At 48.9% G+C, this 25,600-nt stretch overlaps 1 protein-coding gene across 11 annotated transcripts in view; it reads right to left on the bottom strand.

Moving 5' to 3' along the window:
* Positions 1-1,893: 1,893 nt before the first annotated feature.
* EXTL3 (exostosin like glycosyltransferase 3) overlaps positions 1,894-25,600 on the bottom strand; it is a 155,053-nt gene continuing 131,346 nt past the window's right edge. For 10 of the 11 annotated variants that reach the window (XM_034060573.1, XM_034060580.1, XM_034060576.1 and 7 more), the window contains one exon: positions 11,820-11,966. In XM_034060573.1, coding sequence (XP_033916464.1) covers positions 11,835-11,966 — 132 coding nt within the window. In that variant the 3' untranslated portion in view covers positions 11,820-11,834. Of the gene's footprint in view, positions 5,774-7,657; positions 7,787-8,750; positions 8,896-11,819; positions 11,967-25,600 lie in introns of those variants that run through there. The other variant, XM_034060583.1, reaches the window with a different exon arrangement.

Raw genomic sequence — 25,600 nt, 5'->3', positions numbered from 1 at the left:
TCCTACATTAAACGGCTGAGTTGAAGCGCACAGTGATGATTACCCTTCCCTCGCAGGCACAACACTGAGCACAGTTGAGGTCCTTCATTAATTGCCTGCCTAATAACTGCTCATTTCCCTCTGACTGCTCTTAATATTTACTATTTTGAGCCTCTCAATTACAGCATGGGCTGTGAGCCACAGGGGGCCTGCAGGTGCTGATGATGCCTGCTTTATCCTTCCTTATACCCTGCAGCCGTTTGGTTGCATCATGGGCAAAACTCTGCTCTGCCCAGGGGTTTTAAGCCAAAACCAGGGCTCCTAATGCCGTTAACCACAGTCTTTAATGTTTGGTCAGCCCCGAAGTGGTCAGGTAGGGATCTGGGGAGTTCCCTGTTCCCCACCAGTCCCACTCCCGAAATGCCTCATGTTCCTGGATTTAAGCCTGTTTTCCTCTTTGTTTTTAAACTGACAAGTGGTGCAGGCTGCCCTGGAGCAGCACTCAGTTAATGAAGCTGGGAGTGATGGACCCAGCGTGACCTTGGCTTTGTGTTGCTGCTGGTGTCCAGCCCTGCAGGACACCTTCTGCATTTCCACCAAGGGAAAAAAGACCAAACCAAACTCATGCATTTCCCTCTTCCCACCTGTCTCAGGGTGGCCAGGCACAAGGCAGGGCTGTGGGAAGGTGCAATGCTCTCCATCTCTTGGGAGCTGGTTGCTTTTATGGCACTGATAGGCAGAAACACAGGGAACAACGTCAGTGAAATTGCTTTTTGTTGAGAAATGTGTCATCTGCAAGGGAACATCGAAGACAGTTAATGTGGAGGAGTGTAAAGCATAAAGCACTTCTCCTGCCCTCCATCCTGGTAGAAGGGAAGGAATTATTAAGGGCACTTTTCCCTTTCTCCTCTCCTGTGTCCCCCATCCCAGGGTACAAACCCTCATCTAGGGAAATGAAAAAAAAAGGCAACGTGGAAGTGAGTGGTAAAGTGGACACTTGGGAAGGAGAGCCAGCCTGCAGGATGAACTGGATAGGCTGGAAGAGGGGGCTATCAAGAACCTTATGGAGTTCAACATGGACAAGTGTTCTTGGGTAAGCAAAATCCAGGAGTGTGGTACAGGTTGGGATCTGCCTGGCTGGGGAGCAGCTCTGTGGAAAGGGACCTGGGGATCCTATGGGACACAAGCTCAATGTGAGTGAACAGTGTGCAACTGTGGCAAAGAAAGCCAACAGGATGCTGGGGAACATCAACAAGGGCATCACCAACAGAGATAAAGATGTTATTGTCCCACTATGCTCAGTGCTTGTCAGGCCACACTGGGAATACTGTGTCCATTTTTGATCCCTGCAGTACAAAAAAAGATGTGGATGGGCTGGAGAGGGTCCAGAGAAAGGCCACAAAGATGAAACCAGCACTGGGCAGCCGTATGAGGAAAGGGTGAGAGAGTTGAACTTGTTCAGCCTGGAGAAGATAAGGCTCAGGGGAGACCTTATCCCCATGTTCCAGTATTTAAAGGGTGGCTACAAAGAAGACAGAGACTTCCTTTTTACAAGGAATCCCATGGAAAAGACGAGGGGTGATGGGCACAAGTTACTGCTGGGGAGATTCCAACTGGACCCAAGAAGACAATTTTTCACCAATGAGCCATTGGAATAATCTCCCCAGGGAAGTGGTGACTCCCCAGTGTTGGACACTGTTAAGGTTCAGGTGAACAGGGTGCTGGGCCATCCAGCCTAGGTCACGGTTGGCCAAGAAAGGTTGGACCAGATGATCCCTGAGGTCCCCTCCAACCCCTGATTGATTCTATAATTGATCGTGTTTTCAGGTGCCCCAGGAGCTCTGCTGCTGCTGCAAGCCCCATCCTGACCCCCTCTGCTCTCCCCAGCCCCGTGGAGCAGACACACAGACACTCTCAAGTCAAACTCTCCATTTATTGGATCCTTTTACAAAACCTCGACATTGTGCTCGTGTTGATGGAGTTTCTTTCCTCTCAGTTTTTGGTGGTTCCATTTCAAACCCGGTGCTCATGGAGCAGGTTCACGACCACGGCGCGGGGGGGACAGGGGCTGTGTGACACCAGCGGGGCCCCGGGGTCACCGCAGACTATGCTATTTACAGTGAATGTGACAAAACCCCTCGCTCCGCACCTGGCACCCACAACCCCCATCCCTGGGAGAAGCAGCAGAAACATGGGAAAGGGGAAGAGGCCTTTCCCTTGGGAAAGGTGCAGCCACCAAGGGGCCTTCCTGGCTCCTTGGGGCTGGGCTGGCGGAGACCACGTGTTCCGGAGCTGGGATGAGCTGTGCAACCTGACCTGAGTGAGCTTCAGAGTTATCCTGGGAGCCCCTGGGAATCCCAGCAGAGCCATGGGTTGCAGAGGAGGGTCAGGACAGCAGCGCATCGGGAGCGGTCTCCAGAAATACCCTTCCCCTCCCTGACGGTGGAAGAAAGCCCACGGCCAGCTCGGGTCCTGGGGTGTCTCAGGAGCAGAGCGCTGGGGGGTGAATCACGAGCCTCTTACTCTGGAGCGATTTTAGAGGCGATTTGGGAAAGAGCCACAGCAGCAGGAAGAGGGGCAGCACCAGCCCTGCACATGGGGAAGGAGATGCTCTTGCTGGCTTTATGGGGCTCCATCTCCTGCAACACTGCTACTGCCCAGCATGTCCCACCCCATGCAGCTGCCACCAGTGACACACAGCAGCCCTGCACCCTCAAATCCTTTCCCTTCAGGGGGCCTCCATCCCAGGATTCCTCCATTCCCTGGAAGCAATCATCCCATGACACGCACCATGATCCCGACACACAGCCTTCATCCCAGCTAACTACAGTGCTCCAAGCCTGACCCTGGCTACTGCAGCACCAGGAATTCTCCAAAACCCAAACACTTTGGGCAAGAGGTGAGTGTGGGAAGAACAACCTGGATTTCCACTGCTGAGCTCCACATCTTGAACTGAAACACACCAATGGGAAGAAGAAACCCCCAACCTCGGACTTGCTGCTGGTTCCAGCCGCAGCCAAAGCAATGTGGCTCAGTGACTCCCAAGCCCTCACGATGCAGATGGCAATGCAAATGCTTCTCATGACTCCCACCTTTTCCAGGCTCCCTGTGCTACAGTCTCGCACCAGAGTAATCCAATTTCCCTCAAGATTTTTAGCAATCAGCTGCTGAGAAGTGCCTCTGTTTCCATAAAGTGCAATCCATGCCGGCATCGCTCCTGTGTGGCTCCAGCTGGGAAAGGCAGAGCTGCCTCCACCCTTGGCTGACACAGGGACCTGTGCTGTGCATGAGCGACTGCATCACTGCTACCGAACCACACACTAATGAGGGGAGCATTAAAGCCAGCGGCAGAGCAGGGTCAGGCTCCTCAGCAATGCTGGGGCTGGTACTGAGTGCTGTGCTTTTGCTCCGAGTAGCAAACATCCTTCCAGGTGTTCTGGGGCCTTCCAGGAGCCTCCAGTCACATTTTTAAGGAGACTGAGCCTTCCTGTGCTCTGTTTTGAGCACCTGATGTTAAAACAAGAAGAGTGGAAAGGAAAAAACCCACCCAGAAAGGAAAAGACGCCATGATCTGTATTTCGCTGCAGTCTGTAGTGCTGGTGGAGGCAGCAGCTGGTGGCTCTGCTGGGGACTGCTGCCCCTTCTCTTCCCCTTAAAAAGGAGCAAGTGCTGGTGCTCCTGTGGGGCTGACATGAAAAAGTGGGTGAAACATGGCTGGAGAGGCCACTTCACACCCCGAACCACGGGGCAGGCTGCAGGAGGGGCAGATGGAACCTCCCTGCTCCTGTTCCAGGACACAAGCAGGGTAACAGCCTGCTGCTGCAGGGCGCAGGATGCTGGGCTGCATGGGGCTTGGAAAACCAGGGACACTGATGTGAATCGCTTTTCACCTTCCCATCAAACCAACCAGAGCTTCTCCAGGCTGCTCTTAAGCATCTGGGATACACCAAGGGACAGCAGTGCACAAGAAGGGACAAGCTTTAAAGAGCCCTTGAGCATGATCCCAGTGGCATCTCCCAGCTCCCACGAAGAAAAGCTCTGGCTGGGGTTAACCTCAGGGGAGGACAGGATGGGGTTTAAGGCAGTTATGCTGAGGCCCATGGGCAAACCCAACATGGGCAAGTTTTGCTCTGGGATGAGATATGAGACGAGGCAAAGCAGAGACCCCAGCCCATGGTGCAGCAAAGGCCCTGGCACACCCAGACGCTTCACCTCAGCTCTGCTTGGCTGTGCACAGATTGGGATTGGTTTCTTCTCTTTCCTTCACCCTGCAAACTGCAAATCAATCCCAAGAGAAGGCCCCGACACCCCAACACCCATCACACTGGCACCAAGAGCTGCACTGTGCCCACTCCCCCAGCAGGGACCAGGCACCTGAAGAGCCAGCGCTCAGCACCCGTGTCCACACTTGGATGCTTTTGGGAAAGAGGTTTATTTTACCAGCAAAGGCTCAGGTAGCAGATCTCTGGGTGCTACTGGAACAGCTCTCCAGGGCCAGGGGCTGACTCCTAAAGGGCAGGAGGAAAAGTCCCAGAGCTCTTGTGGAAAGCCCAGGCCAAATCCCAAGACTCTCTACTGCTGCCTTCAGTGCTCCAGTACCTGCAGAAAACCATCGGCCAAGGCAGCCCACTTAAATGCATGAGCCTGGGGCACTGCCAGCCCCCACTGCACTGCAGATGGATCACTCCTAAGCCCCAGGCACACTCCCTGTCTCCAGAGGTTTAGCAGCACCTGCCTGTGCACTGCATGGAGTGGAAATGACACCGAGAATGGAGACTGCAGCAACCAAACTCCCCTGTGGCTGCAGCCTGAGGCCCAGTGTGGTGCTGGGAGCCAGGGAAGGACCCTCCAGGGCCAAACCTCTTCCCTGCTCACCCCTCTCTGATGGCAGGGCTGAGGGTAGCGAGCAGAGCACAGCACAGAGCTCCTCACCAGCAGATGACACCTGAGAGTCCTCAGTAGTGGCCACAGGGCAAGACAAGCCAGGATGCAGTGTGTGAGAGGGGAGAAGGGCTGCCCCAAGGGAGAAAGGATGGAGACAATGGTGGTGACCCTCTGCCTTGATGCTGGAATAACCTCTCTGCAGTAAAACACCTCCATCCTGGCCTTGCTACGGCCCCCCTTGAGCAGACAGACAGGTCCAGAGGGGAAAAGAGGGTGAATAGGGCATGGAGACAAAGAAAAGGGTTTTAAAAAACAGAAAACCCTCACGCGGGAAATCTAAACCACTTTCATTTTAAATAACAATAATTATAATTAAAAAGAATGGTTGCCCTTGGCTAGCGAAGGGGCAGAGCCACCAGCCAACGGGCCATTCCTCAGTGTACGATCCTAGGAGTGTCTTTACAGAAGCCGTGAGATCCTGTTCCCTGTTGCTCGGTCAAGTTGCCGTGGGCAGAGCGGGAAAGGAGGGGGAAACGTGCCCATCCAAATCCAGGACGTCCCTTTTGCTCGGCGGGAGGGAGGCCGGAGCCAGTAGCAAAAGCTGTTTTGCCCTCGCAGCCCTGTCAGGAAAGCCTCCCTGTGCCCTCACCCTCCTCGGCCGGAGCTCGGATCGCCGGGAGCGCCCGGCTGCCTCCCGCTGCTAGATGAACTTGAAGCATTTTGTCTTGTCGTGGGGCAGGCGGGTCTTGAAGAGGACCGAGTCCACGCGGAACTGGGTGTAGAGCAGGGGCATGTACCCATACACCTTGACAAAGAAGTTGATGCACTTGTGTCGCTCGTGGAAGTGAGAGTCATCGTGGGAAAGCGCCTGAGGGCACCCGGGGCAGCGGAAAGTCCAGCGGGAGGTCACCTGCAATGAGAGGGACAAAGATGGTCACTGACATGCTGCCTGCAGCAGCCCAGCTTGTGGGACACTGCCTGTGCCCTGTGCATCACACAGAAGGGCTGGCTAGATGTCCTGTGTGACAGGCCACACACTGTCACTGAGACAGGGCATGGATTTGGCTGTGCTCTTCTGGCTGCTGGGATTGCTTTGGAGGGTGTCCAGGTGAGGATGGACATGGTCTGTCAGAGCAGAGACATAAAGCAGGGCGCAACTGCCTACTAATGCTTTGATACCTTCTTCTGGTTGAACATTAGAGAAGCCATTTCAGGAAAAAAAGACTCAGAAAGGAATTCCTTCCCTTCAGGCAGAATCACAGAATGGCTTGGGTTGGAAGGAACCTTAAAGCTCATTCAGTTCCAACCCCCTGCCACAGGCAGGGACACCTTCCACTAGACCAGGTTGCTCCAAGCCCCATCCAACCTGGCCTTGAACACTGCCAGGGATGGGGCAGCCACAGCTTCTCTGGGCACCCTGTGCCAGGGCCTCACCACCCTCACAGGGAACAACTTCTGCCTAAGAGCTCATCTCAATCTCCCCTCTGTCAGGTTAAAGCCATTCCCCCTTGTCCTGTCCCTACAGGCTCTTGTCAAAAGCCCCTCTCCAGATTTCTTGTTAGCCCCTTTAGGCACTGGAAGCTGCTCTAAGGTCTCCCTGGAGCCTTCTCTTCTCCAGGCTGAACAAGCCCAGCTCTCTCAGCCTGTCTCCAGAGCAGAGGTGCTTTGGCCCTCAGAGCATCTTTGTGGCCTCCCCTGGCCTTGCTCCAACAGCTCCATGTCCGTCTTGTGCTGGGGCTCCGGATGTGGATGCAAGACTGCAGGGGGGGTCTCACCAGGTGGAGCAGAGGGGGAGAATCCCCTCCCTCGACCTGGCTACATAAGATGTAGCAATTTTTAGGCACATAAGTAAGATCTATGGAGGGGGATCCAGTTTTCAGGAGGTGCTGAGGGACCAGCTGCTGATTAAAGGGCCTCCTTTTCTGTCTTGAATCAGACATCCCATTACGATGGCCTTTGGGTTTGGTCTGATTCTCCTCTCAGCCGCACTGAACTTTACAACCTCCACTTCACTATAGCCCCAGATGTGAAAAACACCACACAAAAAACCCTACCCCACCATGTTTACAGCCAAGGCCCATCTCCAAGGCAGGTGGCCTGCATGGTGAGACATATGCAGGGCTGTAATGAGCAGTTTGTCAAAACCCATTCTGGCAAAGAGCAGAATGTTCTGCATTTGAAATCCATGCTCAGAACTGTGACATTTGTTAACACAGGGCAAGGCAATTTCAGCTGGGCTGCAGTGTTTGGACCAACAGCGCTCCACATGCGGGTGAGCTTAAACGTCCCTGGCAAGCTGCACAAAATCAGCAAGGAAATCATTCCTCCCTGTGCTGTGCATTATGGAAAGAAGGCAGTTTGTCTTTTTTGGATCAGCTGCACAGAAGGGCCTTTGCTGAGCCAGGAAAGCGCCTGGTCTGAGCTGCAGTGTAAGTCAAACCCCAATTTGTCTGCTTGCCATGGTGGGGATCTGGCTGCTTCGCAGGGTTGTACTGAGTTTTCACACCTTTTTGAACACACACACACACACTACATCACCCCAAGGCGAGGAGAGGGGACATGCTGAGAGCTTTGAGCACATCACTCTTGCAGCACAGTGCTTCAGAGACATGACACAGCCAGATTCAGGTATGGGCAGCACATGCTGCATGGTACAGCGTCTGCACCAGGCTGTGCTGAAAGGAGAGGAAGGGACCCGGGTTGCGCCTCCAAGCAGAGCAGCTAACATGTTGCTTGCCTTTGAAAGCCATCAATCAAATCACTAAATAGCACGAATTCCTGCCTGGTGCTTTACCTTTATGGGAGGTTTTCTTGTCAGGTGAGAGACCAGGAAGTTCATGGCGATGTCCTCACAGTTGATGTATTCGTCCACCATGTCGCGGATGGCCTGCGGCATCACATAGGAGTACAGGTAGGCATAGTACTGGAGAAGACACAAAGGCACAACGTTGCTCAAGGTGGTTCCATACAGCAAGTGCCCACCCATTGCTGGTGCCATCTGCACCAGACCTGGAGCAATCATGGCACCACAGGTGAGTATCCAGACCACATGCTGGGATGTATCACACTTGGCACTCAAGGGTGCCAGCAGAGAGACTCCCCATAATAGAGCTCATCCTGCATCAAGGAAATCTGCTGTAGCCATAGCTACAGCAAATCTATTCCACAGCCATCACCTTCACTGAGTCCTGAGGCTCCTGTAACCTCAGAAATTGAGGAACAGTGGTTTCAGCTCCCTGACATCTTGTTGCCTTTGCTGCTGCAGAGTCAGCACAGCAGCAGGAGCTGGTGGATAACCTTCGCAGCGTGATATGACAGCTCAGGACAGTCCCCTTGGAAAACACTTCATCCTTTTCTCAAGGTCTGTTTGCCCATTGTCAGCCCTCCAACAGAGGCACATGTCACGGAGCCACGTCCTGCACTGCTCCCTTCCAACATAAATCAGCCACTAACCACATCTACCAGCCAGCCCGTGCCAGCACACAGCTGCAAGAAGCCACAGCTTCCCTGCAACTTACCCCTTGCAACACTTGGAGTCTGTAAGATTCAAGGTGTTACAGTAAGGACACAGGGCACGCAAACCCTATGGCTTGTCTCACCCTTACCATGACCAACAGCATCACTGGAATACGCTCAGCCCTGCACTTCATCTGCCTGCTTCAGTGCTGTGGTGCTCCTCATGTGGCTCAAACATATGCTGCTCCTCGAGGAGAGCGTTTGCTGGGCCACACACCAGTTTCTGGCTGTGTTTCAGTTTGAAGGAAGCAAGGAAAAAGGAGCTGTGAGCTCCAAAATGTGTTCTTTAAAAACCCCCAGCATTCCCACAAACACACAGACTCTGGTTACTCTGAGAAGGAAAGGAAAGCTCAGCAGTTTGTGTTTCTCACCTTATGGAAGAAGGCAGCACCAGTAAGCACCATAGACAGCTCACAAGAGTAGTTGGAGTTGTAGAGCCAGGACTGATGGGGAATGTCCCACGCGTGGTAGCGCCCTGGGAAGCCAACGATGCGGTCCCTTGCTTCTCTCCAAACACTGCAAACACAAAGCCTTTCAGTGAGACACAAACACGGGGAGCCCATCTGGAGGTGAGCACGGCTCTGAAGGAGAACCACTGCACTCAGGACTATGCCCTCAACACCAACAGACTCACTCTTGAAGGGGGTTGCAAGTGATGGAGATGCCTATACACCAAACGTTTGGCAACTGCTGGTCCAAAGAATGGCCTATAGACATTGCAGTTTGAGCAAAAAGGATAAACATCATTTAAACCTGATGTTTAAATGGACTTCTTTAAGTCCATTTAATTATTAAAAAACAAAATACAGAAAATTCCAACATGCAAAAGATGTCTTTTTACACAAGCTGCTCAATGCAAGCTCACCCACCTCCACACACCGAAGCTCTACTGGGGGCAGGAGGGGCCAACTGGCCATCCCAGCTGCCTGAGTGACACGTGAAGAAGGGCTCACCCTAAGATAACTCCTCCTATTCCAGGGCAGGAAAGGGCTGAACACAGAAATCTCAGCTTTAACAAGCAGGCAGAATTTGTTGACCTTCTCCTGTTAAAGGTTAAAAAACTGAAGCATCCCTCAGTCAGCTCTCCCAAACACAGACCAGTGTTGCTTAGTACAAAGCTGAGCTTCTCACCTTGGTCCTCTACAAGAGGCACATTCAAGTTACCCATTCACAGTGAAAGTGCTTTTAACTCATAAATTAGGGAATTTCTAACCCATAAGTATTGTTCTGTACCTTTAAAAGAAAACTAACAAAAAACCCCCGTGGCCCAAAATGAGTTTTGAGGTTTGCACTGTCCTGCCTCTCCAGCCTGTCCAGATCCCTCTGGATGACATCCCTTCCTCCGGCATGTCCACTGCACCACACAGCTTGGTGTTGCCAGCAAACTCACTGAGGGTGTGCTCGATCCCACTGTCCATGTTGCCTACAAAGACGTTGAACAGCATCGGTGACAACACCGACCCCTGAGGAGCACCACTTGTCACTTGGACATTGAGCTATTGACAACAACTCTCTCAGTGCAACCATCCAGCCAATTTCTTATGCATTAAGTGGTCAATCTATCAAATCCATGCCTCTCCAGTCTGGAGACAAGGATACCATATGGGACAGAGCGATGTTCTTCCCACAGCCCCCACTCACATCCCACTCAAGTTCCTCCCACATCTCCCATTCCTATGGCAAGCTACAGAAGTGATGGCTGCAGGGCAGCCACAGCCTGCCGAAGAGACCATGGTTCCAATAGCCCTGAGCGTTCATTACACACAACCAGAAGCAAAGACACATTCATTATTATATCCTCTACTCAAATAATGAAATCCAATATAACCTGGCCACAAAACCTGAGTAACCAACACCACCAGCAGTTTCCCTGGCGTCATCCTCCCCACAAGCACTTGTTCACCATAGATTCTGTTAATCCAGTGTGATCATTTTGAAAAGCTGAAGTTGAAACTACTTGTTCCCTTTCACTTCTCCCACGTCTCACTTTCCTATGAACACGACACTTTCTTCTTCCCAGCTCAGCCACAAAAATATGGATTTCTTTGGAGAATCGTTTTGGGTGTGCTCCTCAGAGAGGTTTGCTCAGGGTGCTCGCCTCCACCTTGCTCCTGAGCACTGAAGAGAGCAAGAAGAGGCTTCTGTCCCTGAGAACTGCAGCCCAGAGCAAAGTTTCAACAGAACACAGTTGCTACGGGCACAGGTTCACTCAGTCCCTGGGACACCATCTCTTCCCTGGCTGAATGTGCTAACACAGGGAGGCTTTGTAAGACCCAGGTGTTTGTAAGCAGGGGTACAAGTGAGAATAATACATGACGCTTATAGTTTTCATTTGATGCTCTCCAGGGCTAATCCATAAAGCCTAAGCCAGGCGCTGTGGGTGAGCGAAGGAAAACGGAGACCAGAGGATGAGAAAACAGCCAAGTCCAGATAAAGACCCTAAAACAGGGCATGGAAGGGAGGCCAGGAGTCCTGACGCCTACTCCCCTGCTTTAATCACTTTAACACCTCATTTCTCATCTCTCAGAGAGAGCCTGTTTTGTGCCTTTTCATCTTCCCCCCAGACATGAACCAACACGTTCTGGTGAGAGCAGTGAGCTGGGCTCTGTCACCAGCGCCCCAGCCAGCTCTGAGCAGCAGTCACAGCTCCTGCTCCTGGCTTGGTGGGCTGATGAGCTGCAGCTGTATGAGCTCCAGTGCTCTCCCTGTGCCATCCTCCCTGCCCAGTGCCTCTTTGGCAGTCAGTGAGGTTGAGCTGCGTGAGCTGCAGAAGCAATGTGCAGAGACCTCCCACAGCAGAGCCCATGTAACTGCTCTCTCCCTTAGCCTTGTAATCAGGGAAGTATTTTGCCAGGGCAAAGTCAAAGGAAAACGTAGATGCTGGAGCAGAAAGGGGGTGGGAATAACAGAAATCAGTACCAGCCTTTTCTGTGTAACATCTCTCTTTTCCATGCTCTGCAAAACACATGCAAAATTGCTGTCACAGCCCAATGTCACACGGAGCAGAGAGGATGGCAGCCCACTGTGAGCACATGAGCATCAGGTCTTTCAGTGGCTGCAAATGCCCTGGCCTTGCCAATGACATGTGAAGGATGGAGTGCAACAGCCTCTTGCATTTGTTTTCCTGTTTCCTTCCACCCTAGGAAGCCAGGCACCCCCAAAGCGATTTAGGGAACATTATTAGCACAGCAAAAGCTGAAGACTTGAGGTTAAGAAGCGTGAGATTCAGGGTTGTCTGGACAGGCTGAAATCAGCCCACCTGCCTGCACTTGTTAAACGGTTCATTAGAGCATACTACTCCTCCAAGAAACTGAGTTGGAAAGCCACGGGAAGAGATGTGCTAGCCCTAATTTTAGCCCTGGCTTTAGTCATGAGGCCATGCTGTATTTGAGCAGACCCTAGATGTGGAAAACAACAAGAAACATCAGTCCAAAGGCTACATGTGCAAAGGCTACTCACCGGAACCCAAACATGATCTCGTCATGGCGAAGGTGAGCATCATCATCAATGGACAGGATGGCCTCCGTCTCGATCTCATCCCACGGCAGGAACCTGTTGTTCAGGCTGTTCTTCTCTGTGCGGACAACCTAGGAAATGAACACACGATCATTACAGGGGATGTACCCACAGAAGAGATGCAGGGGCTGCACACTCCAGCTGTGTGTGTGCAGCATTTTGGCACTACTTCATAACCTGTTTCTATGCAAAAAGGACCAGCTCACTCTAGTGCCAGTTCCAGCTTCCAGCCAGTTCCTATCTGCAGCCTCCTGCCAATCTTGCAGGGCTGCCAAAAGCCAAGCCCACTCCATGATGCCAGGACCCAGCTCTAACAGCTGTGCCTATGGTCACCTGCCCTCGCATGCACTGCAGTAATGATGGGAGGGAAACACACAGCCATGGTCAGACTCACCTGTGGCCACTGAAGAAGTGGCCCTTGCCACATGTCTCCAGTGCTGCTCTCAACTGAATTGTTTCTGCAACTACCCACGATTTCTGCCTTGGATACAACTCATTTGCAAGGTCTCCCTCTCTCAAAACTCTTCCAGCTCCTCCCAGTGCAGTTTCCCTTACCCCCAGCCATACATGTGTAAACTCACACTGAATTTCTCCCTCTTCTTGGCTGCTTCTTCTACACTGACCCCTTTCCCGCTCTTGCTCTTACACTTCCCCTGCCCTGGCTGATCTACAGTCGCTCAGTTCATCATGGGCTTCCCATCCCATTCAATCCCTTCAGTCATATTTCTAGCTCACCTCTGAACAATCTCTCTTGATTTAAAAATAAAGTCCAGCCTGGTGAAAAGCATAAGGCGTTCACAGCAATAAAACTCCATTAAATAAGATTACATTTGATCACACAAAAAAAGCCCACAGTGAAACCATTAACAGTGGAAAATATTTGTATTGGGGATCTGCACGACAGCTGCTACAATTAAATTCCCATGTAAAGCCAGCGTTAGTGCTTTCATCTGTCAATAGCTGCTGGGGGGGGGAATGGAACATTCGACAAGAACGCATTAAAGTATTTCACTGAAGATCCATCAAAAGCATGAACAATTTACTGCAGGGAGGTGAACAAATTATGCAGCTCTAAGCCACAATGGAGCAGGGCCAGAGCAGAGCCAGCAGCACTCCCACCCCAGGAGGGCTGCGAGGCAATTAGTGCCCACAGGAGAAGGTAACGGCAGACAGACAGTGCTGGCACAGGATTTTCTTCCTTTCAAGGTGGAGAAGCATGGCAAAAATCAGCGTGGTGTTTGTATTTACTTTCAGAGTTAGTGTGAGCCAGCAGATGCTCCCGGGGATATCTTTATCTGGGAACTGCTGGATAAGAGAGGTTGCAGGAATCCCAGTGGGAATGGGCAATGTGGAAGGAAGCAGGAGAGGCGGCAACTCCACACACTGATTCAGGGAGGCAGCTGGTAAGACAGGAATCAAAAACCCAGGAGGTTTGGCAACATTATGGCACAACCCTATGGCACTGGCCCAGGAGGCCAAGGAAGACCTGGACACAAGGAGGACAACATGGGCATTGAGAAAACCACCTCTGTAGAAGTGTCATTGAGCCCAACATGCTGGGAGCATCCTCTGGAAAGGAGAGGAGACAGTGTGGTCCCCAAATTGTTGACAGGAGAATATAAGTCTTATTCTTCATTGTCAATCTGCACTGGAAGCTGCTCTAAAGTCTCCCCAGAGCCTTCTCTTCTCCAGGCTGAACAAGCCCAGCTCTCTCAGCCTGTCTCCATAGCAGAGCTGCTCCAGCCCCCGGAGCATCTTCATGGCCTCCTCTAGACTTGCTCTAACAGGTCCATGTCCTTCTTATGTTTCCTCTGCTGAAGTTTTGTGACCACCATTTCCCTCCTCCCATTGTAGATCCCACATTCTAGGATGTTTGCAGACTTATTAAAACCAGCACCAATACATAATTTAGCCTTCTGCTAAAGAGCATGTGCCACACTGTGTCTCTGCTGTTACGACAGTATCTCCTCAGAAAACCTGATCTCATTGAAGCCTGTGGGTGTCTAAATCATTAGGATTAGCAGAAGCTGGATTGAGTCCATAGTAAATTGATATGCTTTCCAGGGAAGGTCCTGCTTTGCCAATTGAAGATGTGTGGATGGCTAAAGGACAAAAGAAGCACTGGCACCAGCAGGCTGAGCAGCAGAAACCGATGTGCTGGGAATGGGTGCCAGCTCATGCATCCAACAACCCAACAAAGTCAGGGCAGTTTTTCACCTGAGCTTTGAGTCAGACCCACCTTCTTGTGTTGTAAAGATTTGGGCAGCCAGCAAAACTCAGCACAGGTTCTGCAATGGTCACATTTCTGGTTACTCCATCAAGTCTGAAGCTTTGCAGGTCTGGAAGTGCCAGTGTTCAGCTTTTGCACTTCACAGAAAATAGATATCCTCCTGCCTTTCATCTGGGTGTATTTAAGATTTAAGCAGCCTTTAAATTTATAGATCCCAAGAAAAAAACCCAGCAAGCTTTATTGATTTACTTGTTTTCCTGTAACATGCTGAACAATAACATAACACAACTATTGTCAATTGAGAAAGTGAAGAGAACGCTGCTTGAAACATCTGAAACTGGGGACTCCAGAGGACAGCAAGATCAGTGCACTGGCATTAAACTCTTCCAAAAGAGGAGAATGCTACAAAGGAGCTGGGTATCTCCAAGCCTTGATAAGCACATTCAATTAATTGCATTAGCCCCAGCAAAAGATAGAAGCAACTTAAAGCTGGTGTCTGATGGCTTGTTTTCAAAGAAACTATCCTGATTTACAGCTCTTTTAGGATGCAGCTGTCACCAGACAACCATTCAGCAGCTTTTTAAATCCCTGTGCTTTCCACTGGGTAACTACAGCAAGGAAGCACTTGAGGACCTGCAGGCAGCGAGCTGAGATGGAAGCGATGGGGCCCAGATTCATAACCTTCCTCCCATCTCTCTATCCCCCTGAGATAGTTCAAGCACGGTGCTTCCCCAGGCAAGGCCAGGTTTTGATCTTGACTGCACACACTGCATCCCGAGCTGTGGAAATGAGGGCATCGCGTTATTAGAAAGAAAATAAAACTCTTCAGAAAGATAAAAGTAAATTTTTGGGAAAATTCTGCTTTAATACAAGCAACTCATCTTCTAAAACAGGTTAGGGAGAATGGGAAGAGTATTTGATTCAGGGACTTGAAATATGATTTCTATCTCTTCTCAAGTTTTTACATTTCAATGGGCCTCTAAACCCACCAAATTTCTCAGGCATGAAATGGACATTATAGGTACAGATGTACTCAGAGCTTGTTAGGCCAGGTGAAAAAAAGAAGAGTTATTAAAGCAGTAAAATACAAAAGAAGTCCAAGCCTCACCTTCACATACCATAAAATGAGATTTAGCAATTTTCCATGGCTTCACCACACACTTAAAATCCACATCAAAACTACAGACAAGAAGCATGTTATGTTGCCAAATTCAGGGATTTACAAACCAGAGGTCATCTTGATACTTCTGTGTGACCACCTTATATGTGGACCAGGAGACTCGATGGAGCCACCCCTCCTATGGAAGTCTTTCATCATACAGCACCGTAACACAGATGTGAAATGACAACTCAGACCAAATTACAAAGCCACGAGTTAAAACTTCATGGCACTGGTTGAACTCTAAATGCTTTCTGGAGAACTACTGGCAGATGGCTGGTGGGGTTGACAGCAGTAAATTAAGCCAAAAGGGACTTTCAAGTCACCAACATTAACTTCTGCATCATCCAGGTCACAGGGATGTGCCTCAGACCTGAGCTGTCACCAGCACAAGCAACTCTGCTGGATTTGAAGGCATCAAGGGTAAGTGAAAACATCGTCTGAGCTGTTCACTTTCAAATGTTAACAACTTGTTCTTTGTGAGTGTGCCTCCAGCTCCCAGTCACACCAAGGAACACTTGGTGGGCCTCATTCGCCCCAGAACAGCACAGAGGTGCCATAAACAAACCCTCTCTCTGTTCTTTTTCAAACAGATGAGGTCTTACTCTCTCAGGGCTACTTCTCCTGCTCTTTCATCATCTTGAATGACTGATTTTGCCACAATCTTGTTTCTCAATGGTCTTGAGCCAAGCACTCTGTCAAAACCCAGCAAAAGATATTCCCTCAGCAAAGCTGAAATGCTGTGCTCCAGCAGAACAGAGAGTCAGCAGTTACCCATACCCAAGGAAATTAAAATAGCAAGGAGGACACAAAATCAGCCAAGTGAACTACAGGAGGGACACAAATGCATTTACCAAAAAGCCACCTTCCCTTACAGCAGATGTTAACACTGAGCAGAACGTCAGTGGTAGCACTTGCACACAAACTCCAGCCCCTCCAGGCTCAAAACTATACCAGTTTGTTTACTTCTGGTTGTTTTATTTTGGTTATTTGGGGCTTTTCCTTAGAATAATTCTTTTAAAACACTTGGCCACCAGGTAAATGGCCCCAGCTCAAAATCATGGCCCTCCTTAACAGTCTGCAAACTTCTGAGACAAACTTCAAGACCTAAAATGCCTCTGGAGCACTGGACACATCGCATTAGACGTTTCTGCTCCTTTCAGCAAATCAATTCAAGGTGATTCAGTTCCACAATGTGGGTTGGTTTTTTTTTGACTCAAGGAGCACAAACCCCCACAACTCTATGAAAACCCATTTGCTCCTGCTGTTGTTCATAGCCACACTGGCCAAATGGATCTTGAAAACATCAGAGAGAACCAAACCAGAGCATAAATCCACAGCCTGCCCAGCAATAACTCCATTAACCAATACTTTATAGTATACTTTTATACATAAATATAGAAATGCAGTAAAATCAATACCTTCCAGCAATCTCCTTACTGGTGAGGCTTTACACTTAAGCTTTAAATTAAGTGTCACATATAATTTGGCAGTGAAAACATGAAGAATGTCTCTGCCCTTGGAGAAGTTCTGACAGCTCAACTTGGTGAACTGGATTTATTTCTGGACAAAGAGCAAACTCTGCAAGAAACTGGGAACCTCATTGCTCACATCAGGTCTTTTTGAGATAAAAAGCCAGAAGGCTTTTTTTTATCTCCTATCCCTTAGGAGAGCTGGATAACCTGGGGAGACAAAGGACAAGGTCTCAGGAAAAGAATCCGTTTCCATCATTCCCAAATACATGCAAATTCAATCCAATTGGGCTGGGGAAAAATAGCACCATAGAGTAAGTGGGGATGGTGATACCATGAGCTCCCTTAAACCACGCAGCTGAGAAATACAGTGCTGAAGATGCAGGAGCCAAATGCATCTGCCTCTTCCACCTGAAGAGTTGACCTTAATCTATACTTTGAAGCAAAAAGCTTGATTGGTCCTGCCAGCACAGGCCTCCAGGGAGGATGCAGATTTATAACACTGTCAATCCCTTTTTTTGGCACCAATTCTGGATGTTTTAGCAGTAAGATTCAGTGCAGCGCATCTCCTGCTTTGCACAGGAGTGCTCAAGCCAGAGGCTCCAGGGCTACGTCCTTCTGCTTGACACTGTATCGAGGAGCAAAGGCCTCGCAAAACTCAGGTTAGCGTGATGGGAACAGCACTGACCTCAGGAGTGGGATCTGCCCAGCACTTCATCTGGGCAACACTCCCAACAAGGAACCTGATGTTCTGCTCCGCACTGAGAAGCAGCAGGAGTTTGGACCTTCTCCATGAAGAAAACTGGTATCAGATCTCTTGTATCATGACTGACCAGTCTGACCACTTGGACTTGGCTCCAGAGGTACCACCATCATCATCCCCACCACCCATCAAGGAAGCCAAGACTGGCACACCTGGGAGCTAGTGCTCTTCGACCCACCCATATCCCATATGCTTGTTTCAAGCTGAGCAGGCTGCTTCCTATCTACTTTGATGATGGCTTTTCCTTTCTGCAGAAAGCACACGGGAAGCCAAGACTTCTCTAGCTCTCCCACAGACCTGCAGGATTGCAGCACGTATGGCTGCTAACATGGAAAGGAAAACAATTTAAACTCAGCCAAACTGGCTTACTAGAGGTTAGGAAGAGCTTTGGTATAAGACTCTGGGAGATGGCAAACTCTAGCAGACGAGACACACATGCAGGTAGCAAGCATCCCTGAAACCATTCTGAAATCAGATGTTTATTTTCAACTCCTAGTGTGGACAAATTTGGACATTCTCTGATTAAAAGAGTTGCCCAGATCAGACCTTAAGACCTGCAGACTACCAGATACAGCAGGATCCTGGGTTCAGCAGTAGCAGTCATTTTTCTCCTTCTTAGGAGCTGGTGCAGTGCTGTGGTTTTGACTTTCAGCCTGGGAACAGCGCTGATAACACCAATGTTTTTAGTTGCTGCTCAGTAATGTTTACTCTGACCAAGGATTTTCTAAGTCTCATGCTCTGCCAGGGAGGAGGGGAAGCTGGGACAAAGCAGAGAGAGGACACCTGACCCACACTAGCCAAAGGGGTATTCCATACCACAGCATGTCATGTTCACTATATAAACTGGGGGCTGTTACCCAGAAGGGCTAGATAGCTGCCTGGTCAGGCTGGGTATTGGTCGGTGGGTGGTGAGCAGTTGTATTCTCTTCCCTCGTTACTTCCCCTATCATTATTATTATTGGTGGTAGCAGCAGTGATTTGTGTTATACCTTAGTTACTGGACTGCTCTTATCTCAACCCATGAGAGTTACATTCTTTTGATTCTCCTCCCATTCCCTCTGGGCGCGGGGGGACGAAGGGGAGGAGGGAGCGAGCGGCTGCGTGTTTCTGGATTGCCAGCTGGGCTTAAACCACTTCCTTACCTCCATGCATCAGCATGCAAGTGCTGAGATTATTTACTAAATGCCCCAGAACAAGTTCTGTGTGTATAGATTCAGGTATGCATAAGGAGAATAAATCATGTCTCTTTTTACCATGGTTGACTCCATTCCCTGCTCCCTCTGCAGCTGAGGTGTTAGATCAGACTGGCACTTGCTTCTCTGCAAATGCAACCAGAGATGCAGATGAGGAAGACAAGTCTGTCTGACCCCACAGAAAAGCATCACTGTTGTAGCCGTGTATTTTATCAGGAGTGTGACTGTCACAACAGGTTTGCACTGACCAGCTGGAAATCAAGTGACAAGTTTGGGATGTCAGACAGGGATACTACACACTGTAAATATCCCAGCTACAGCAGGGATTCTGGCATCAGGAAAGGCTCCATATGGAAACTACACACCTGAGGTTCACTTTCTCAAAGATGACTTTGATCCTGATTACTCCTGTGCTCTGTGTTAGCATCCTCCTGTTTAACATGTCAGGGAGCTAAGAAGACAGAAGAGGCTGGTCCCAAGGCAAAAAACACATGTGCATGTTGGCTGCATGATGACAAGCCAAGCTTTCTGCCAAAGCTGCTGACAAGAAGGCAAAGGAGCTGTTGCCAATCACTACAGATGCCATCAAAGATCTCTGCAGCCCTCTACCCACCCCCAGTTAGGTGATGTTCATGTGAATCGCGAGTGTCTGACCAAGACCTCAGTCTTTTTTCCTCCATTTTCTCTGCATTTTATCTCTACCTGCTCCTGGCAAGCTGAGACACTCCATAAAGCTGGCAAAATCACCATGGCTCTCAGCCCAGACCTCCAATCCACCTGACTGCCCAAGGACAGCTACGTCCAACTGCCAAGGACAACTGGAGCAGTACTTTCTGAAGGCTCAATTGCCTCCTGAAAACGCAGCATCAAACTGAGCAGCCCTGGTGTCCTGCCCTGCATACACAGCACTGTTTCCTCCTGCCAATCTCAACTCTCACCATGAGAAAATCTCCCAATTTACAAAGGACAGAAATTCATCCAGTTCCTACTGGCCAGCATCCTGCTTTCCAAAGCCAAAACCACAGCAAAAAACACTGAGCCAAACCTTGAGCTCAGCCAGCAATTCTTCATTTCACGAGAATGAAAAAAAATCTGGCCTCGCCTGATACAACACAATGCTGCCAGGCTCCTGCAGCAGGCAGAAGATGGGATGCTAGTGTGGCCTTTCCACCATAACCAAGCCCCTGGAATGATGCCTTTCCTCCCTGCAACCACACTCCCACTCCTGGCTGGGACCCAAAAGCTCAAAGAAAATGAGTCCAGCAGGACATGGGACTACAGGGCATTTCTGAGAGCTCCTGATGAGCTGCAAATCCAGGGGAAACTGCAGCCCTGCACTTTGACACACACATAAACATGGTGTTAAATCTCCTTCCAGAAATGCCACCAGCACTGGCAGATCTTTGCAAGTTGGCATTTTGTAAAGAAATGGAAGCTCTTTTGATTGTGAGCGTTTATGATAATTGGTTTTTGCAAAAGCAAAATCGCAGATGCGGAAAGCAGCTCTTTAAGATGTTTGCTAAGACAATGATCCTCTGCCATTATCCTAGGGTTAACACACTCACATACACAAGATACTGATAAATGGGCACAGATGTAACCACAGCTCATAAACAAGTCCTATTACCCTAGATAAAGCCATCCTGGAGGGAGATCCAGGCTGCTCGGCTCCACCTGCATTGAGAGATGTAGCCACAAGGAGATGTGCTCCTCTTGTGACTGGTGTCTCCCCATGAAATAGCTTTGCCATCCCCAGCTGGCTCCCAGCTCTTCTCCAAGTAATCTGGATGATGCCCCGGCCATGCATGCTTGGGTCTGGATGGTGCCACACCAGCATCTGCTGTGGCTGGGCAAGGGGAAGAGCAGGCAAGAGACAGCACTGGAGCTGAAGCATGTTCCCAGACCTGTTCTACACCAGTTTTCACCTATCCTGTACTCAGGTATCCTATGGAGTCTGCTCTCTTGCTTAATTTGGTGGCACTTGCACCAAAAATACCAGTAATTTATTTGAACAGCCACCCAAAATCAGCTCTTTAGAAATGCTTAGTGAGATGTTTCTTCACTCAACTGTTGCCTGATGAGATGTCCTTGGTTTTTACAGTGGCTTCCCCTGCCAATTGTTCACCTTCTTGTTTTCCCTTTAATCTTTGCTTGTAAAGATGGATTGGGAAATTACTGTTATCCCTTTTCTCATGTATTAATTGTTCTGTTGTTCCTTCTGAGCTTCCTCTTACCTTGAAACAGTTACAGCCCCACTTTATGCCCTGAACCTCCAGACTTCTGTGCTTTGCTACCTCCAATGTAAGGCATTTTCAAAATTTCAATGAAAAGGATTTATAGGCTATTTTAAGACTCATCTCCAGAGGTATGAAAAGAGTTTCACTGGAAGGGTATTTAGCTACAAAGCCTTCCAAAGGCAGCATATACTGCATGTAAATTGGCAAAACAGATGCATTTTTAAAATACACGTAATTAAATAATGCAACATAAAACCAAGCATAAATTATCCCCCACTGAGAACAAAACCACACAGGAAGATACTACTGGAAATCCTTTTTCTAAACTGATACTGTGTCCATACATGTAATATGTGCAAAGACTTGGCCTGTCTTTAAACTGATCTATAGCTATCAGTGGGTTGCTCATCTCTGAGATGAGAAAACAGCTTGTGATACAAACAAAACTGATTATTTAGTCATTTCTATATGGTGCAGCTGCTGCATCCTTCTAGAGAAACAAAAGAAAAAGAATGCTTATTTTAACATTGAAGGGATCTGGACACTCATTTTTATTCCCTCTGTGTTGCTGTTAGTGGCTGTGCAATCAAAGATGCACGTTGAGATGCTTGTGCGATTGGATTTATTTATTTTACAATTATTTGATTTAAACAACGTCTCATGGATAACATGCTGTCTCTTGCAGCTGAGGCTTTCAAATAACTCACCTCCCATCACTTCATCTCCTCTCTCAACTTTCTGAAACTCTGCCCTGTGCTTTTATATCACAGCTTTCATCAAAAAGTTGCTGAGTGCAAGTGTGGGACAGAAAAGCTCATGACCAATCTTCCATTAGCATGTTTGGGATCACAAACCAGATTTACAAGTTGCTGTTTGTTGGGAAACCAGAGAAGGCAATTTGAGGAGGGAAGATTGTACACTCAGGATTCTGATACTGATAACCCCAGTTTTGGGTTTGGTGGTTGTTTTCTTGCAATTAAATAGGCAATATCCAAAGGCACGATGTTCTGACAGATGTTACAGTTCTTTACTGATGCTCTTTCAAGTTGCAGGTAGATGAATATTGCAAACTTGCTTTCACCTGGCAAATCCTGTCTTGGTATTCAAGGCCTGAAAATTCAGATTAAATGCTGCCCAGCCTAGAAGTGGTCCCAGAGCTCAAGCACACTGGGGAGACGACAGACAACAGCAGGAGGGTCTGTAGCAAGAGCACACACTGAATGCAAGCAGGGATGTAAGTACACAACAACTGGTCTTCTTTAAGACAAAATAAGACAAATAAATTAGAAAGATCCTGCCTGCAGTGTTCTTGCTGCAAATCAGAAGTGGTGGTGTTGAACCAGCCTGCAGTAAGGCATTACCAGATGCTGATTCTGCTGTGAGGTTTAGCATTTGTCCTGTTGCCCATTGCTCCTGTAAGGAGCCTTTCCAAGAGGCCATGTGGGGTGTCACATCCCACTTCCTGCAGGGAGGACAAGGAAGCACAAATACAGGCTGGGCAGAGAATGGACTGAGAGCAGCCTGGAGGAGGACTTCGATGACAAGAAGCTCAATATAACCCAGCAGCATGACTAGCAGGTCGAAGGAGAGGATTCTCCCCTTCTACTCTGCTCTGATGAGACCTCCCCCTGCAGTGCTGCATCCAGCTCTGAGGCAACTATATAAGAAGAACATGGAGCTGTTAGACTGAAGAGGCCACAAAGATGCTCTGAGGGCTGGAGCAGCTCTGCTATGGAGACAGGCTGAGAGAGCTGGGCTTGTTCAGTCTGGAGAAGAGAAGGCTTCCAGTGCCTAAAGAGGCCAACAAGAAAGCTGAAGAGGGGCCTGTAGGGACAGGACAAGGGGGAATGGCTTTAAGAACTAGGAAGATTGAGATGAGCTCTTAGGCAGAAGTTCTTGGCTGTGAGAGTGATGAGGCCCTGGCACAGGGTGCCCAGAGGAGCTGTGGCTGCCCCATCCCTGGCAGTGTTCAAGGCCAGGTTGGATGGGGCTTGGAGCAACCTGGTCTAGCGGAAGGTGTCCCTGCCCATGGCAGGGGGCTGGAACTGGATGAGCTTTAACATTCCTTCTAATCCAAACTATTCTGTGATTCTCTGGTCCTGCTACTGAGACTACTCTGGTGACAGCACCAAAACACCCTAACAACAAAAGTATATTCTCAGAAAAAACGCTTTTTTCTCAGCCTTCATTTTACCCTTTACATGTTCAAGCTCTTCTTTCTGGCAGCCTATGTCTACTCTAAACTTCATTCTCTGTGCCTCTTCTTCCCCTCCAAATACCCCTCAGCTGTTAGAGCAGTAATTTTATTGGCAAAAAGGTTGTTGGATAAAACAGCTTACTCTTCTAAAGCCTCTGGTAACGATACAAAGCACTTCTGAAACTACTGGTATGTCCCAAGCCAATATGGATGTATTTTAATAAACCAGTGCTGTCTCTCCTTTCCTAATCTAGCAGGGCAGCTGTTAGGTTGACAAATGTTTGCCAACAACTCAAAGATCGTTGGATGGAAATAAATTGTTAAGAGGATTCTCAAAGGTCAGTCCCACACAATAGGAATATTGCTCTTACATATTCTAAGTCATGAAAAATGATGAATTTCACCCAACACCTGAGTGCAGCATCAATTAAGTGAAGTTGTGCAACAACAGTCTTGTATGTTTGAGACTGAGACCCAGGAGCTTGGGGCTGGAGAAGCACAGCTCTGGACCACTTAATACTGGAAAAAAGAATTAGCAGGCCTCTCTCAGCCATCCCCACCCCCCCATGTCTATCCCCAGTAAATTTTATTTGCACTATAAATTCAGTCTGAGGGGAAGCTTTTTCCCCCACTATGACCTCCCCATCTCTACAGCATAGTTGCTACAGCTCTGTCTCCATCCAACACTCAACTCCCCCCAGACAAGATCTCTGGGGAGATGTCTGGGGAAGGCCAAGAACTGATGAAATGGGAACACCTGCCTTGCATTTTCTGCACTAAAGCCATTTTGCTAATAGTAGGTAAAACACAGAGATGCCATTTCTAACCAGCCCTCACTGCTGCAAAAGAGAACATGCAAGGAGACAGAAAGAGGGCAGGCAGTGTCTTTGAACTCTTCACAAGGTGGAGTATTATTGCCTGGAGCTCAGGGGTGGTGGATTCAAACTGCTTGTGGGTACCAAAACCTTTCCAGAGTTAAGACTGGTAAATACCAACAGCTCAGAAACAGATGTGCATACTGCCAGTGAGCCTGGGAACTGATACCCTCTTTCTGCTTCAGGTTTAAGCCAACTCTAGTCCCTGGGATTCCAGCAGGAGTTTGGTCCTGCCAGCACACGAGCTGCAGATCCTCACAGTATCCTGGCTGGTCCCCAGGGGCAGGCACATCAAACATCAGGGTGGAGTGACCACTCTTCTGAACTAGCTTTCATCTCCTAGATCCATTTTGGGTACCACAGGGAAGCTGGAGGGCAGAGCTGCATGAGGTTGGAGTGATACCTGCAGCCAGGGCTGCTGCATGCTGCTTGCTTGGGCTAATTTGTTTTCAGAGACACTTGTAACATTCAGAACAGCAGAGTGAAAACAGGCCAGGAAAGAGCCCATGGCCAGGACTATCCTGGTCCTGTACTGGGACTAATCATAGAATTGCTGTAATCCAGCTGGTACAGATGAAAAACCTGACGAGCTCACAGAGGAACCAACTGGGAAAGCCTCACCTTATTCTGGCAGGAGTATTGCATGTCCCTACCTCGCTTTTCCAACTGCACTATGTAGGTGGAGTGCTCATCAGAGATGTGTCAGTCCAGGTACAATCTCTTACACTGTCCCTCTTGGAAGTGACATAGAAGAACCTGAACAGCGACGCAAGAGCCTAAGAAAGATGCACAAACTGTAACTCTCTGACCTTACAGAAAATACAGAACAAAACAAAAAACAAGCAAACCCCCAAAACTTCTGAAGAACTGAAGCCCAGATCTCTCTCCACTCTTAAGACTCCACTAACTAATTCAGGCGTTTCTAATTTCATTGGAAAGGACATGTTTCTAGTCCCCTGGTCTGCGCTGAGAAGTTTGGCAGAAAATGGACTGAGAGCTCAGGGACGCATCTGAGAAGGGCTGTCACATCTCATCTGCAAGACAGAGAGCATTAAAAAGTCAGGAAGGTGATTTAGGAGCACTCTTGAAGTATCTTCTTCTTGCCAAGCCATCAGCTGCGGTGCAACATGAGGTCATCAGCATCAATGGGAAGGAAACACAGCAACATCCATCTTAAGAGGTACAGAAATGCACAACGGAGTCAGAGCATCTCCAGTGGAAGAAGAAAGTGCTGGAAACCCAAGGGATGCAGTCCTGGGGGATTATTGGAAATATCTTCTTTCTGTTCACTAAGTGAGGCAGAGCTTATCTTTCCACACTTTGCTCTTTGGATGATAGCCCAGCTACTTTAATTAACTGAGGCTTTCGTTAGTGCAAATCCTCAGTATTGTTGTGCAATTACTTCTTCAGCAGGTTCCTTCTCTTTCTACTCAGTATCTGTCAAATGGGATTTCCACTACAGCAGTAAAACAAAACGCCTGGCAGAGCAGGTGCAATTATTTTTAAATTTGTTAAAACTGGTCCACCTCACTGTTTAGAATACATTACACCAAATGACACTCGGTGATGCTGTTCAGCA

The sequence above is a fragment of the Melopsittacus undulatus genome, chromosome 3, assembly GCF_012275295.1.
Source record: "Melopsittacus undulatus isolate bMelUnd1 chromosome 3, bMelUnd1.mat.Z, whole genome shotgun sequence".
NCBI lineage: Eukaryota > Metazoa > Chordata > Aves > Psittaciformes > Psittaculidae > Melopsittacus > Melopsittacus undulatus.
Note: the sequence above shows the minus strand (reverse complement) of the source record. Positions and strands in the feature narration are given on the sequence as shown.